General features: G+C 41.1%; 2 protein-coding genes across 2 annotated transcripts; both read left to right on the top strand.

The window, feature by feature from the left end:
* Nucleotides 1–3,848: 3,848 nt before the first annotated feature.
* LOC307253312 (protein-serine O-palmitoleoyltransferase porcupine-like) lies at nucleotides 3,849–10,674 on the top strand. Its single transcript, XM_080031295.1, has 13 exons — nucleotides 3,849–3,905; nucleotides 4,743–4,879; nucleotides 5,873–6,065; nucleotides 6,333–6,376; nucleotides 6,520–6,701; nucleotides 6,779–6,909; nucleotides 7,615–7,740; nucleotides 8,317–8,417; nucleotides 8,615–8,691; nucleotides 8,889–8,952; nucleotides 9,190–9,275; nucleotides 9,746–9,856; nucleotides 9,949–10,674. The coding sequence occupies exons 2-13, from the start codon at nucleotides 4,744–4,746 to the stop codon at nucleotides 10,048–10,050; spliced, it is 1,353 nt and encodes a 450-aa protein (XP_079887421.1). The 5' UTR covers nucleotides 3,849–3,905; nucleotide 4,743; the 3' UTR covers nucleotides 10,051–10,674.
* A 2,437-nt stretch (nucleotides 10,675–13,111) lies between these two features.
* On the top strand, nucleotides 13,112–15,904 carry LOC307253316 (organic solute transporter subunit alpha; the record flags this gene model as incomplete). The annotated part of the gene is made up of 7 exons (XM_080031299.1): nucleotides 13,112–13,178; nucleotides 13,698–13,849; nucleotides 14,012–14,085; nucleotides 14,177–14,332; nucleotides 14,725–14,836; nucleotides 14,949–15,201; nucleotides 15,462–15,904. The coding sequence occupies 7 exons, from the start codon at nucleotides 13,112–13,114 to the stop codon at nucleotides 15,902–15,904; spliced, it is 1,257 nt and encodes a 418-aa protein (XP_079887425.1).
* Between the last annotated feature and the right edge of the window lie 779 nt (nucleotides 15,905–16,683).

Genomic DNA, 16,683 nt, shown 5'->3' with positions numbered 1-16,683 from the left:
GATTCATAAGTGATGAAGTGCAGCCCAGATAGATAGATAGATAGATAGATAGATAGATAGATAGATAGATAGATAGATAGATAGATAGATAGATAGATAGATAGATAGATAGATAGATAGATAGATAGATAGATAGATAGATAGATAGATAGATAGATAGATAGATAGATAGAGAATAAAAAAAGATAGATAGCTAGTTAAATAAATACTTTGATGCTTGGGCTTGTCCTCTATGGTTGGTTGGTTCTCCCCTGGTCCAACGTTAGCTCAGTGTCTGACCTTTGAGTTCATTTTCTGTTGGATGAAAGTTTAAACAAAGCCTTTACTTTGAGCTGGCATTGAAAAAGATTTTTATTCTCATTTAATGGTCAGTTTACTGGCAATGGTTAAAACTACTAAAACATACTCAGTATGCGAAAACCGTTGTATTATGACCTCTGCAGCTCCAGAGGAGCCTTGTCACTGTCTGAGAAAAACCCTGATGACATCACTAGAACCAACTGTAACTGGGGGTGAGGAGTTTGAAATGTCGGTATAAGGGTAATATTGCAAGGGTTCAAAAATGTTTTGATGCATTGTGGGAAATGTAGGATCCAGCATTTTACAGAACACTTGAATAGCCTAAATAAAATATGACTTTCCTATGCCTTGTAATATTTAATTGATATCCTAGTCATGGTCATCTTAAGTGAGGGTTTAATGGAGAGTTTAAGACCATAATAAAATACACAAGAACATAATAAAATGACTATACTTTTTTTAAATCAAGATATTTAAAAAATATATAGGCTATATATCAGAAAATTAGAGACATAACTTCTCGCTAGCCTCTAGCCTATCATTCAGAATCCAGGCCCACTCCATTTGGAGATCCATCCATCCGTGCTGTGGGTAGGCTACAACGGTATGTCATACGTGACAGTTTGGCAGATGTGGTCGTGACAGTTTGAGATCTTGAACAGGGTCACGGACCGAAGGTTTTAAGTGACTTTATGGCACTGCTAAGACTCATTCAGCATGTAGGAGACCGACTAGGCCTAGGCCTACTTCTATTTCGCCAAACATAGTGTTTTAAACATAGGCCTGGAAAAAACAAAATGCTAATAAGTACAAAGCAAAAAGGCTCGTGCTGTGTTGACAGCGGAGACGTAGGCCGGGCGGCTAAACCGGGACGAGGCCTTTCTCCGCTCCTGAACTGGCACACTGACAAAACACCAAACATACAAAGGCCACCGGCGTAAAGCGGTTCACACTTTTGACGAAATTATCTGTTTAGAAGCCATGCCGCCATTGAAGGGGCCGTAAATAACAAGCGACAATAATAAGCGGTTTAAAAGTCCGACCGTCCGCACATTAGTACCGAGCTTATTTATCCATGGGGGGAAACCGTTAGAAAGCCTGCTGACATCCACGGTGGGTTGGCCTACTTAATCGCCTCGGCCCGTACTCCGTGCTCGGTGCGTGAAACCCACCGTGAAGGCTTGCAGCCCAGGGCCCAGGAAAATACCGACAAATAACTCCGCTTCATGCTCTTTGTCAGAGCCACATAAAGCCTTACCTTACGCTACTGCCCTCCCCTCCCCCTACGCTCCGACATCTCCGGGGCTGGCGGATAGCCTACACGTCCACTGTTCCTCACTGCGGGGACTGAGGCCGCGGTACACGACCAGAACACAGCGGAGGGTTTCCTACTGGATGACTGACAGCAGCTTCAGACTGAGCCCAGCACCCCCTTCAAACTGTTCAGCACCCCGGACAGAGCCTGCCGAATCTTCAGCACCATGGACAGTAACTCCGCTGTACTGCCGCCTCCCGGAGAACAGGGGAGGTGCAGCCGGCCGCTGCTAGTGGAGGGGGGCCGCCCTACTCCCCTGCCCGTGATGCTCGGCCCGGTCCGTGGGCTGAAGGCGGACACGGGGTCAATAGGATATTCAAAGAGCCGTAACGCTGCTGGGGGACGATGTGTGTAGGAGGAAAATCTCCCTAAATACACTCCTCAAGTCAATAAAAAACCCACTACCAAACCTGCTGAGTGTAGGTGCACAAAATAGGCCTAGTAGGCCTAAAGTAGCCGCTAGGCCAACTAGGCTACGAGTGGTGTGGTTGTAGAATATAGCCTACTCTAAAGCAGCTGATACACCGTTACTGTATAGGCTACAGTATTGGTTATTTTCAGCAATACACCTCTGAGACAAACTCATCAGCCAGTCGCAGTTGCTGCTCTTAAGGCCAGCCAATCAGAGAGCACAGCTTTGTTCCTGTGCCTTGGATCAGCCAATAGGATCAGGAGACAGTTTTGCACAATATAAATAAACTCTAAAGGGAAAAGAACAAAGCGAAAACTTCTTCTATTAAATAGCCTACATATTTCAGATATTAAGAGGAACCCGTTTTCAATTTGACATTTTAAAATATTCACTTAGTTAACATAAATCAATAGGGTAAATATATAAGTGACAAAGTATTTCCACATAGGCCTATCTCATCCCTGCATAATACTGACTAACATATGATGCAACATCTGTATAGTTGTTATGTATGTTATCATATGTTAAAAAATAAACACCTTTATACAGTTTTCCCTCACTATTAGAATGTATAACACAGTAATGACTACCCTGCAGCGTGTTAGGATTTACTTAAATGCAGTACTATCCAGAAGATTAATTTTACTTAATTGGAAGCAGGCTACTCCACCCTCCTTTAAACACTGGTTTAGGGACACACTACAATTTCTGAAGCTTGAAAAGTTAAGATTTGCTTTAAAGGGTTCAAAGGACAATTTTAGCAGTGTTTGGCAGCCTTTCATTACATATCTGCTTGACCAGCTCTAAGGATGTAGACATTTATTTTTTAATTTTATTTAAAAAAAAAAATTGTATTTTGCTATGGATCCCAATAACTCCAAACTGTGCACACACACTTTTTCTTTTTTCTTTTTTTGTTGTCATTGTTTGTTTTATTGTTATTATAATAATCATTGATTATTGATTTATTTTTGTCTGTTTGTCTTTGGGGATAAAAAAAAATTGTTACATTTGTAAAATGATGTTTTGCTATATTGTGAAAAATCAATAAACAAAGTGGTAAAAAAAAATGCAGTACTATGACTCCATGAATTCTACTGGATGAAAACGTTTGTTCCCATTCATTGATGGACAGCATATGTTCCTCATCTCAGTTCCTCAAACCAAAAAACCACACAGCAGATGGTAGAGGTGATGATACCCCCTCCTCCTTTCACAAACTCAAACTCACACACACACACACACACACACACACACACACACACACACACACACACACACACACACACACACACACACTGTTTAGGTATAGTAACAGCAGCAATACTCATTCCCTTTAATTAGTTATTTTGACAATATTCTGAGTTGATTTATTTAAGCAGACTTATATCATTGACACTGATGGCTGTAAATTTAACTTTCAATTAAGAGAGGGTAGGACCACAAACGTTTTTAATTTCTTCTTACCACTTTTGAACATGAACAATATTATTTAAGTTGCTTTTTTGTTGTTTAGGCTATAGGCTATATGTTGATGAGGATCCTGTTTTATTTAAGTTTTACATTGTTTTTGTATTATTTTGACATGTTCAATAAATTGAATAAATAAAATAATATGACGATGTCGTCAAATATTTAAAGACAGGGAGGGATACTAAAAAAGGCTTTCCGGAATCATGTCACCAAAAAGTCAGTGAAGAAATCAGTGAGCTTCTGTTGATGCTACACACATTCAGTCCAGCAGGCGGCAGTAAAGCGGTAATGAGCTGGTGTATCAACCGGTCTAACACCGGGAGCGAAGAAGAAGAGTGAAAAGAGGAGAAGAATTAGTAGTAGAAGAAGAAGGAGAAGAAGAGGAGGAGGTAACAGACAGTGAAGGTATGTTATGAACTTATCTGTCCTCCAGCTTTAGGCTATATCAGGTCTGGTCCTGCCTATTGTTTCCCCCTCTGCCACAGCACAGGTTAGCTTCCTAGCTATCTAAAACACACCGTAGCTGTAGCCTCTGCTGCTATTCAAAGAACAGTTTGGATAGGTTCTGCTACATTTCACTGAATTGCACTGATTTTATTTTTTTCAAAGACTATGCTCGACCGCCTAAGCACGAATAACTTAAATAAGCTAACTGTAACGTTAGCAAGCTACACGAAAAAGAAAATAATATGGTTATGTATATAATGTTAGAAAAGTTCAAATAAGTTCGTTTGAAGTTTGTCATGTGATAGAATGTTATTTATTCTACGTTTTTCGCCGAGTGAAATCTACAGCTAAATAAGTAAGCTAGGCCTAAAATGTATCATACCGCTAGAGATAGAGCTGGGCTCTGTGGAAAACCATAGATAGTGGAAAACATATGAATGGGGGAGAAATGGAATAAACGGCTTATAATGTATATTTGGCAATAGGTCAAATGTTGAGTCATATATCGAGGACAATTTCTAACATTCTTCATCTTTTTAAATATAAAATGTTTTATCTTTTGTTCTTTTATGTGACTTTTTCAAAAATAACATTTATTTTAAATCCAATATTGCCATACATCTTGTGAATATTTTATTTGTGGGTTTGTCAACAGTGGCACAGACTTTAGATAACATAGTTATTTTGAAGTCATTTATATTATTTACTTATATTGCTGATCGTGTGTGTGTGTGTGTGTGTGTGTGTGTGTGTGTGTGTGTGTGTGTGTGTGTGTGTGTGTGTGTGTAACTGTAGGATGGACATGTCCAGCAGGTTGGCGCTGTGGCAGCAGCTAGCAGAGAGCTGTGGTCTCAGTACAATCGAGCAGGGCCTGCTGCAGGTCTGGAGGCTGCTGCTGCTCTGTCTGGCCTGCAGAATTGTCTTCAGACTGGGTGAGACACACACACACACTCACACTCACACTCCATATCAGCAAGAAAAAGTCTGCACAGGAAGCCTCATCTGACCTTCTTTTGAAATGGACTCAATAAGGGCTGCACAATATCAGAAAAACAAGCGATATTTGATAACATTGTTGAGTATTGCAATAAATATCACTGACGATAATTAAACAAATAAATATATAATAGTTGGGCTTTCGTATTTTTAGCAGCCCTAATATACATAGTTGGAATCAAATTGTCTGCACTGACATAATGTGTCATTTCAACACTTTTCTTATCTTACATGGTATTGTGAAGCTTTTGCTGCCCTTGTCACATAGATGTAGTTAACATATCATTATATTACATTATACTACACCTTGTTAGAATAAACACAAATTAAAACCATTAGAATAATTAAAGCCTATTTAAAGGTGCTTTGAGGAACTTTCAGGTTTTGTTCATTCTGGCCTCCTTTGGACAAAAACGGTAGTGTTTTTACTATGCCTGCTATAGTTCCAAGCTGAGGGACCCATAACAAAGACATTATGAAAAACTTTATAAAATAAGCATTCTGTTCTTTGCACGGATGGTCTCGTTTGCTGTTGCATGTAATTTATGATAATCAGATGAAAAATTTGACTGTTTCAGAGATATTTAAAATTTCCTTGTAGCACCTTTAAAGCTGGGGTGGAGGATTTGGGGAGAAAATGGCAGTTGGGGATAGAGATTCGAATCCAAATACCTCAACCACTCCACTTGTTCTCTTTGGTCCCTCCCCTATGGTCCCTCCCTGACACACTCTACACCAACAAAGTTGTGCCAAAGTGAATGGACAGTCCCAACAGCCAATAAGAACAGAGAATCGGAGCCTCGCTCTGATTGGTCAAAGTGTCAGCTCATGTTAACTTTGACCAATTAGAAATCATATACCCCATCTTTAAGTCAGATTTAAGCCTCATTTTGGAAAGTAGAGGACATTGGACTGCTTGTGTTCCTCAGGAGTTGCGTCCCCTGTGAAGCATGCAGCCTCAGTGTTGGCCGGTATGTGCGGCCTCTTCCTGTTCTTTGAGGAGCACACGCTGTGGGTGCTGTGTCTCAGTGCGCTCTGTTACCTGGTCCTGGTCCTCAGCAGACACTCCAGCAGCAGAGGCATCTTCCTCTCCGTAGTCATCCTCGCCTACCTCCTCATTGGGTGAGAACACACTGCAAAAACCACATCAACAGAAAAAACACACCACATTTTGTCTAACTTTTACAAAATGTGTGTTCTTTGGTCCCAACAAAGTATTATGACTTATTCCCCCTAGCCTGTTGAATGTTTGCACAGTCAACGTCTATACAGAATCATTTTCGACTTTATTCCCCGTCCTTAATTAAAAATATAACCCTGCAAACCTTCTACTTTCTGGTTAAAATAATTCAAGTCTTGTAATGATCATTTCCCACTTGTTCATTTCAGAGAGTTGCATTTAATTGACATGGTGACCTGGCATAAAATAAGAGGTAAATATTCTGTCATCTGGTCTGACAACACAGCCATGGAAGTTGTGTTCTTCCCACGATGTGCACCTAACATTAAAGAAACATTTTTATGTATAATATACTACATATATACAGTACATTCTGTGTGTGTGTTTGTGTGTCAGGCTGTCAGATGGTGGTGGCTATGAAGGCCATCTCTCTGGCCTTTGACCTGGACAGAGGAGCAGTGGGCGTCCTGCCCTCTCCAGGCGAGTACCTGGGCTACGTTCTCTTTGTGGGCACTGTGATCTTCGGCCCTTGGATCAGCTTCTCCAGCTATAAGAACGCTGTAGAAGGCAGGAAACTGGTGAGTAGCCCATGTTCGCTGTACATGCTCTTACTATGCATGGTGCTGTGGTGGTGATGAGATGTTTCGTTCCTCAGAGCTGGCCCTGGCTGTTTAGTTCCACCCTCTGCCTCCTGAAGAGTCAGATCTGCCTGCTGGTCTCCACCTGCATCGCCCCATACCTCTTCACTTTATTCATCCCCTTCGACGGAAACGATGTCACTCAGAAGTAAGGCAGACTTTCATTCATGTCTTTTCTCTGCCTTAAGTTACAATTGAGATAGTGTTTCCAATACAGAAACTTTTACAACACAACACTGTCTTTCTTTCCCTGCTTCCAAGATACATTTGAGGTTAGTTTTCCGGGTTAGAATAAATAGCTTTTCCCTTTTTAAAGGCTGCCATAAGTCTACTGCAGTGTGGTTAAAAAATAAGACATGAAAAGGGGATGACTGTATTCATACTGCTTCAAAGCATATCTCCAAAGGCCTGTTAGCATCAATGTCAATAGTATGATGTTACAGGTACTTTTACAAAACATTCTTACTGGCTTTCAATTGCATCTCATAGTCTCCAGCAATAGATGGAGTTTGTTCAGTTGTCATTGAAATGCTCAATCATCCGTGTTGATCCTCTGTGCTTTTAACTTAATGTGTTTTTCCTACACTAGTAAAAGCCTTGACACATGCTTAATAGCTAACAGGTCAAAATACATTCATTAAGTCGTAAAAAGGCCTTCTCTATGTGTCAGTTGCTGAAATGATGTTACTTAAGAAAATAAGTGGGAATAATAAAGAGGAGCACTCAAATCAAGGTTAAGAGGTCCTGTTAGGAGAAGTTCAAGTGGAATTGATGAAAGCGTTTTGGTCTAGGGAAAAAGCTGAATATAACGTGTCCTTCTTGTCTTTTGAATTGTGTGTGGTGTGTTTCACAGGTGGCTGAATGCTTATGAGATTGCAGTGTCCTTCCACTTCAGTAACTACTTTGTGGGTCACCTGAGTGAAGGCACCACCATGCTAGCTGGTGCAGGCTTCACTGAAGAAAAAGACAACATCAAATGGTAAGTACAGCCTGGGCTGAGCCACTGTGAAATTCCTTCTTAAATGTCAACAGTAAAATCTATTGTGAAAACAGGCGAGCAGTGAAGAAGGGCACAAATGGGTAAAAGGTGAAGTGTAATGGGTTGGAATGGCATGGATTTATCTGTAATATGGATTGGTTTACAGCAAGATAAGATAAGCCTGTATTGATCCTTAGTGTGGAAAAGTGGGTGTTGCAGCAACACGAGGACAGAAATAAGTACCGATAGAGGAGAGTAGAAAATAAGTCATTTGGAAGTAAATATATCAAAGAGAAAAAATAGAAACTATACAGGAGCAATTAAAGTCATAATAACAATTTAAGCCACATTCATACACAGCACACATCACCATCTAACACCATAAGCCAAAATAATTTATAATATGATTAAGGAATGATAGTTAGCATTTGTCTGAGTTATCTGTTGTCTGATAAAATGTAATATAGTATATACAGCTGCTGCCTACTGCTTGCCACCTGAAAGTCTGGACATTTCTCAAAATGGAGAGTAGATGGAAGGCTGAATACTCTGTCTGTGTGTGTGTTTATTGTGCAGGGACATGAGTGTGGTGAAGCCTCTCAATGTGGAAATGCCTCGCTCCATGGTGCTGGTGGTGACGTCCTGGAACATCCCCATGTCCAAGTGGCTAAAGACATGTTAGTCCCTCCAACTCTCTTTCAGCTATACTCAACAAATAGCATAACAACTTCTTAAGTAACAAGTTACATGTCTGTTTTTTTCTTCAGCTGATATATTTCCTTATTATGCATTTACATTTTTATGGACAGGTTTTTTATGAAATATGCATTTAAAACAATATTTACTGTGTGTTAACTGTGTTTTTGTTCCTCAGATGTCTTTAAAAACACCATGAAACTGGGGACCTTTCCAGCCATCCTGGTGACATACACAGCCAGTGCCTTACTACATGTCAGTAAGATAATGCACTCTATTACCAACACACTATCCAGTACACTAAAATCATGTCTGAATCTGAATATTTAGGTTGAATATACCATTGAAAATGAATGTAGTTGGAGACATATGTGATTAGTATGCAGCTTGTATACTATGTTTATGTTTGACCATCACTACCTGGAGTTAATGTCGCGTTTTGTTTTCCTCAGGGTCTGAGTTTTCACCTGGGAGCTGTTCTGCTCTCCCTGGGCTTCATCACATATGTTGAACATGGTATGAATAACTTTGGTTCTTGTAGAGCTCGAAGAATATTTAACTGAAGGTTGAACCATTGAAAGTTGAATAGAACTATCACTTTATCCTGCACAAACAAGATGCAGTTATGACATGACTCCTTGCCTGCAGCATTTGTTGAAGGACATAATACAAATATAAATAGTTTAAATAAAGGCTAGCCAGTTTGTTTCACTCACCTGAATGATAAAGGTTGTTGTTTTTTCTCACCCTCAGTTCTGAGGAAGAAGCTTGCCTCCATCTTCAGTGCCTGTATCCTGTCCAGACCCTGCACCTCTGACTGCAGCCATCAGCACAAGAAGGTAAAACTATAGCTCTACTCAGCTGTGTGACAGAGCCAAGAAGACAGCCAAGAAGACCATTTTATTTATACAGCCCAATGTCACAAGTCATAATTTGCCTCAAGGGTCTTTGGATGACATTGTAAAGCAATGCTAAGCAAACAAAATACACAGACATACTACATTAAGGTATTAATGGCCACCAGCAATGCAGTTATCTGGGGAAGGGGGAATACAATGCTGTAGTATTCAGTATCAGTTGCCCACAGACATAGATTGGCCAATAGCAGCATGTTGACCGATAGCAGTATGTCTGAGGTCAGATCATAGTATTTAAGTCCTGCTTGTTTGTAAAGAGTTCCAGCTGTGAATGTGACGTAGCCAACAGCATTTTTATTGGCCAGATAGGGTAGGTTTAGGGCTAAAACGTTTGAGAGAGGCTATGAACATGCAGCTACTTTACAGTTTCTTCTTTTTCCGTTGGTCTGTAGGAGTATTGGGTGATGTTGCTGAACCTGGTGTTTAGTCTCCTGGCCATCTTCCACCTCACCTACCTGGGCTCCATGTTTGATCCTGGATATGATGAACAGGAGGTAGAAGAGGTAAGAGCACCCCGAAGACCAGACATTTTGGATTTTTAACTCTCACCATTGTTCTGAAGTACATGAATACATGGAGTGTCTTTTGTTTGCAGGGATACACAGCCATCCACACCATCCAGAGGTGGTCTGACCTGAACTGGGCGAGCCACTGGGTCGTGTTCGCCTGCTGGGTCTTCTACCGTTTAATTCAGTGACATTGTTGGAGTTGACGGGAAGGCCGACATACACCAAAAACTTCATAATACAGTGAGTTTGTGTCAGTAAATATCATGGTGGTGTCAATCTGATTGGGAACAAATGGCCAGGATCTGCTCAGATCATAGAAGAAGATGCTTTGGATGTGGAGATGAAGAATATAAACAAACCTCTTCATGCCTGTTTGGAACTGTGACAGATGTGTTAAGGAGAAATGGATGGATTCAAAGTGAGAACACAATACATATCTACAGTACACTGGGCGAGCCCTGTACATCTTGGTTTGAAGGACTGTTCAGGACAAATGAAAATGATCTGCAGAACAAGGAACAGTCCAATGATTTGACTGCATCGAAAAAAAGATTGGAAGGAATCAAGACCTCCTAAACGACCAGACAGAGACATTCATTTACGGTACTTTTGCATGTTGTGTAATGTGTAGTGTTAGACAATGTCCATAAACATTTCAGCAGTTAAACAGTCATGATTATATATATAGATATATATATATTTTTTAAAGGGTCCATAACTGTTCATATGTACTTCTGTTACAGTATTTGTACTGCTGCTATTGTGCTTTTTCTATATATTTTTTCTATTAAATGTTTTTGGTAAAAATATGATTGAGCTTCTGGCTTGTGATTATCTGCAATCATTATAACGGACACAAAGCGGATGGCAGTCAGATGTATAGAGGCTGGTGGTGTTGCACTCAAAAATTATAAATAGTTTTCTGTTGTTTATTATAACCACCTACCTTAATATAAAAAAACACTTTATAAAGCCCTGAATCTTTTTTATTTGTATAAGGACAGCCACATACCATGGACCAGCGTGCATTTACAGCCTAACGCGCCCCACACACATCCTACCTCTACTGCGCGTCTACCTCGCGTCTGCGTCTGACTTTTTGTCACAGACTGTGAAATCAACGTAGAGCGAGCACACATCCAACCTCAGACGCACTGCTGAGGCGCGTCGGAGGCACGTCTGCAGCGACGCTCCCCTTCACCTCAGGAGGCTCGCCTATTTTTTTTCTGAGAGCAGCGCGTCTCTCGCGTCTCTGTGCTTTAACTGATAGAGAAATACTCTGTTGACAGTCATACCAGCAGCAATCACTCTATTTACACGTTTACCCGGTGTGTTTATTTCAAAATAAAACATTCCTCAGTCGTATACGCGAATACTCCCTTTATTTCACGATTTAATTGTGCAATCAAAATCCGAGGGATTTAAAACCTAATTTTCAATTAGTTCTGGCATTTCATTTTTGGATAAATGACACATATAGAGATCCATATAGTGAAGAAATAAAAAAGATCATGATGAGCGCAACAGTTTTCCGTTGCTCTATCTGTGTCTACGGCCTTCTTCTTCCCCGACCACACCCCCCTCTCTCTCTCCCGTATAAATCAGTAAAGTGATTTTTGAAATACTCTGCTGAGAGTCATATTGACTTCATACTGGCAGCTTTCGCTGTACTTTCACCATTTCCTGGTGTGTCCCCTTCAAAATAAAACTTCCAACAAGCGAAAATATGTCAAAAAAAAAAGAAAAAAATGGCAATGGGGCGCACGGATTACTGTCCAGACTCAATATAAATCATATGCATCATAGATGACATGAAAGAACTTCATTTTTAATGGGAATTATCTATGAAAACTCTATGTAGAAAGATAGGGCTTTTAGAAGCAGCGCTGCAGCAGCAGCTGCTGAGACGTTGCATGTGTGTCCGAGAAAAGTCCGAGAGAGGCAGCAGTAAGGTAACGCGACGCGCTCCAGAGGTAGACGCAGGATGTGTGTGGGGCGCGTAAAGCCGCCTCCAAACGGGCAAAAATAAACACAACTCAACATTTACAAGGTACTGTAAGTGGAATGGTTCTTTTAGCTAACTTCCTGTCAGTTACTGCAGTTAGCAGTCCCTTCGCTCGTCCCTACGTCACCACATTAATGCACTGCGGTCTTCAAGCAGCGAGTTATCTAGCATCATCTCAGATCCATAAGTGTGATAAAACATGATAAAAACCATCAAAACAGACATTGGGAAGGATTTTTACCTGCTCCGCCATTGTAGGAGCATAAACATTCACCTATCTGTCGCTCTGGCGTGCACCGGCAGTGACACCATGAGTGAGACGGGTGTCGGTTTGTAGCGTTCTCTCTTGTGATTGGATAAAAATTTTGGGATCCTCCAATAAGTTTATTTGCCGATTACATGCAGAGCAGCTGACTGAGAGATCGGCTTTATGAAACGCGCACATTATGTAAGTGATCACTGTATGAATAAAGAGCGATTTAACACTTATATTAACATAAGTAAACCGCATACTTCACCTTTAACATGAACAACACAGAGTGACAATGAGGCAATTATTGTATTCTCAACTAAGACATGAAAACCAACTGATCACCAGTCATGAAGTATCTGATCCCTTTATATTAAATTTGACCTGGTTTGGGTCGTGTGGAAAAGGATCAATAAGAAGGGTTTTGTTCAGTGACAGTTCCACCATAGACTCCTGATTAGCCTTTTCATGTTGTTATTACTTGATATGTATAGTATTAACAATATTTTCTATCTTCTGAATGAGACTAAAACAGTCTGTAGAGTTGAGGAACCATTTCAGGAGACATTTTAAATGACACACACACAGTCATCTGTTTAAGACTATTGATCGGTGCAGGTGTATTTCATAATGAATTGTAGTTCTCAGGTGAACTCCCAGCCTGGTGCAGGATGGACTTAGATCCCCCCCCCCCCACCACCACCTGTCCTCTCACCTGTATCTAGTCAATCATTAATATCTCCACTTCAGACAGGAAATGTTCAGGCCAACACGGAAATGTCAGGACAAAAAGCGTGTGGGAAAACTGCTACAAACAGCACAGCCTCTCATCCCTAAACCAGGGAAGCTACAAGGTTAGTTTGATGCTGTGTCCTTCAGTGGGCCATTCATTATAAGCAGGTTTTCCATAGCTGATGGTGATAAATCTGCTCCTGTCTGGAGCGTGTTTGTTGTGTGACAGGCAGACAGAGTGGAGATTTACAGTATATAAAGAATGGGAAGAGGGGCCAACTGTAGCTGGATTGGGCATGAGATCCCTCTATCATCACAGATCTTCAGCGGTAAGTAAAGTCCTTTTATTAATAGTTGTACGTTAATAGGTAATGGCATTAATTAAAAGAAATTCTCATTTTCAAAACTCTAGTTTGCTTTTAGAATTTTCTCATATCGATTTTCTAAAAGTTAATGGACACTGGAAAATTGTTGCAAACAGAAATCATGCAGCACCACAATGGGATGACATTTGCATTGGGACACATACCCAAATATTTAGAATATATACAGTATATAGGATATTTGTTATTTTAAATAATAAATCTAATGGAATTGTGTTCACTGCTTCTCTGTCCATATGTGACTCGATATGTTGGTTTGGGCAACAACAACAAAAAGACGGAAAAAATTTAACGTGAAAATGAAGTCAGGATGAATGAATTGAGTGAAACAAAATGATCCGTCTGATTATTAACCTGGTGGAAGTTTTTGCTTGAGGTGAAATTTTTCAAATTTGAGTTGTTGTAGCTTGAAATACTTAATATAGCCTACAGCCCAGCCCTGAATGTGATTTTGTCTTTTGTCAGCCATCAAAGATGAGCTATGGCTCTTCCTCATCCCGGCCGGCCTGGTTGTTATTTTACTGGGAGTGTTTCTGGAGGAGGTGGGCTTCCTGCTGCGACACATCCCCTCTTCACGGAGAAAACACCTCTACCTGTGGATATTAGGAATGTATCCGGTAACATCAGCCTCCTCTTTACCTACAAAGAACTACTCCTCTGTCGAACTCTGTTGAAACAAATCAATAGCCACTTTAAATCTGAAGTATCTTTGGTTCGAAGTGAACTCTCATTGTGTCTCACGCTTTCATAAGTTTAATTTTTATTTATTTTTATCTCAGGTATTTGCCCTCACCTCCCTGATAGCGCTGTATGTGCCGCGCTCTTCCTCACTGTGTAATTTCATCGCTTCACTGTAAGTCAACAGGATGCAGAAAGCATGTGGTGCAGTCAGCGTTCACACACATTGCTGCTTTTGTCTGAAGGCTCAATATACGTGTGTGCAGGTATCACTCCTTCACCTTGCTGAAGTTCATGGGCCTGATCACAGACTTCTTTGGAGGGAAAACTCGTATGCTGTCTGCTTTGTCTGGACAGCATGTATCTCCAGATCCTTTCCCCTGTTGCTGCTGCTGCTGCCTACCTATGGTGGCCATAAACGGGTAAGCACCATACAATCCCAATGAAATGCCTGCACATGCATACGTATACATGCATTAAAGCTGGGGTATGTGATTTCTGATTGGTTCAAATTAACATGAGTTGTACACTTTGACCAATCAGAGCGAGGCTCCGATTCTCTGTTCTTATTGGCTGTTGGGACTGTCCATTCACTTTGGCACGACTTTGTTGGGGAGGGACCATAGGGGAGGGACCAAAGAGAACAAGTGGAGCAGTTGAGGTATTTGGATTCGAATCTCTATCCCAACTGCCATTTTCTCCCCAAATCCTCCACCCCAGCTTTAATATTGATTTATGGTGCTCTTAGTTGCATTATTGTATAGCGAATAGAAATTGTGACTTGACATGTTGCTGTCCTTTCTCTTGTGTGAAGCAACAGCCGTGGCTGGATGATGGCTGCTGTGCTGCAGCTCTCTGTTGTTCGCAGCATCCTGTTCTTTGTCACTCTAGTCCTGTGGACAGATGAACAGTACGACTATGGTGATGTCAGTCATTTATTCAGAAATCCATCTGTAGTCATTTTTTTACATTCATTCACAAACAGCGCCCGATAAGTTTAGGGATAAAATCAGTGACAACCATCTTCTTGTTCTCCAGGTGGATTCAGTCAACCCCAACCTGTACGTGAACGCTATCATATGTGTGTCAACCTTCGTGTCCTTCTATGGCCACCTTCTGTTTTACAAAGCCACCAAGAGTGCTTTACATGGCTACGGACTGAGAGCCAAGTTCATCTGCATCATCCTGGTGTTGGTGCTCTGTGGCGTGCAGAGCGGTATCTTAGAAACCATGGGCTCTCTGGAGGTTATCCCCTGCACACCTCCCTTCTCTACTCTCACCAGGTCCCAGTGTAAGTCAAAGCATATCTGGACTCTTCCCATTTTGGCCTCAAATCGTGTGTAAATCCTGAAATTATACAGTTAGGAAATACTAAAGGAATGGCAGAGAACCAATCCCACACACATACTTGCATAGAAGTTGAAAAAGAAGCTAATGATAGATGTGACTATTCCAGAGATATCAAACAGACTTTCCTTCTACGCCTAACCCTTGTAGACATTGGCTGTTCTCCAAACCTTCTTGTCTTGTGCTCTCTTGTCCAACCCTCAGTGATCTACCACTACTGTGTGATCGTGGAGATGTTCTGCATCGGCCTGTACGCCCGCCACACATTCCGTCAGGTGGAGCCCAGTGTGGTGGAGTTAGGGGACGGGCCCGTCAGTCTCTGGCAAATGGACAAGGCCGTACAAACAGAAGACATTAAACAGACTCAACGGAGGCCCGGGCCACTAGCAGAGGAGGCTTGGCCCGCACGCTGCCTCTACAGCGCCTCCAATCCCAGTTACAGCAGTCACAGCGAGGAAAGCCTGTGCATTATAGAGCACGCACCTCTGGATGGGTTCCCTTTCCCTAAGGTCAGAGGTCAGCAGCAGTCACGCAGGCCCGCACCAATGGAGCCCAGGTCTACAGAGGAACATGGTGCAGATACGAACCACATTACTGTCAGGGCTGATATTAACTTTCACGACTCCAAGGATGTCACTATTGTTTGACCAACTGTGGAGAAGGCCTACCAAAAACCAAAGACTATTTATTAAGTCTCCACTCAACCACTGAGGATGCTGGTACTGGCTTGAGTCTGTGTGGGGACCTGAGGACTGCACACCCTGTCCAATCATGATAAATAAAAACGTACTCACATACTTACACAACATGTAGGTAACTTTGGATTTGGGCAGATTCAGCAAACCTTTTTAACTAAAGTGTAAGGTTTGAACTATCCAAACTAGCCACAAGCTACTACAGAGTATGACAATGTTTTTCATACATGGTCTCATCAATATAAACGTCATAAGAAATGTTATTGCTTGTAGTTCTTTTAAACCCCTAGATGTGTGTTTTGCTATGTATTCTTAGTTATTTTCGTTTTTTTGCACCACATAGAGATGGTTTGAAGTCTCAGCGCAACAGTGCAGGACATCCTGTACTTCACCTGGTTAACACGCTACATCTACAAACCGATCAGAATCTTACACGTGTTGAGTTGATTGACAACATAAACATATTTAAATGTCAGCAAACATGTTGTCTTTGTGTCAGAGTGATCTCTGTTGAGGCTGCAGTTTATAAATTGTGTTGTGCTGCATTGTTCTGGATAATGTGTTCTAATATTTTTGCGTCTCTGTATACAGCATGTAAACACAACAAAAAAATAGTATGTCATTAATATGCATCATAATAGCACAAGCAAAGTTATTTGATAATACCTTCTTCTAAAAACATCTGAAGGCAAGCTAAATGTTTTGGAGTAATAGTCTACTAAGGGCTTAGG

Source organism: Ammodytes marinus, assembly GCF_949987685.1.
Source record: "Ammodytes marinus genome assembly, chromosome: 7".
In the NCBI taxonomy this organism is placed as follows: Eukaryota; Metazoa; Chordata; class Actinopteri; order Uranoscopiformes; family Ammodytidae; genus Ammodytes; species Ammodytes marinus.
Note: the sequence above shows the minus strand (reverse complement) of the source record. Positions and strands in the feature narration are given on the sequence as shown.

Excerpts from the sequence above, each read along its gene's own strand:
- LOC307253312 (XM_080031295.1), top strand. The coding sequence starts at position 4,744 with ATGGACATGTCCAGCAGGTTGGCGCTGTGGCAGCAGCTAGCAGAGAGC. Across the intron at positions 8,953-9,189 it reads CATCACATATGTTGAACATG|TTCTGAGGAAGAAGCTTGCC; the intron begins GTATGAATAACT and ends TCTCACCCTCAG. Across the intron at positions 9,276-9,745 it reads GCAGCCATCAGCACAAGAAG|GAGTATTGGGTGATGTTGCT; the intron begins GTAAAACTATAG and ends GTTGGTCTGTAG.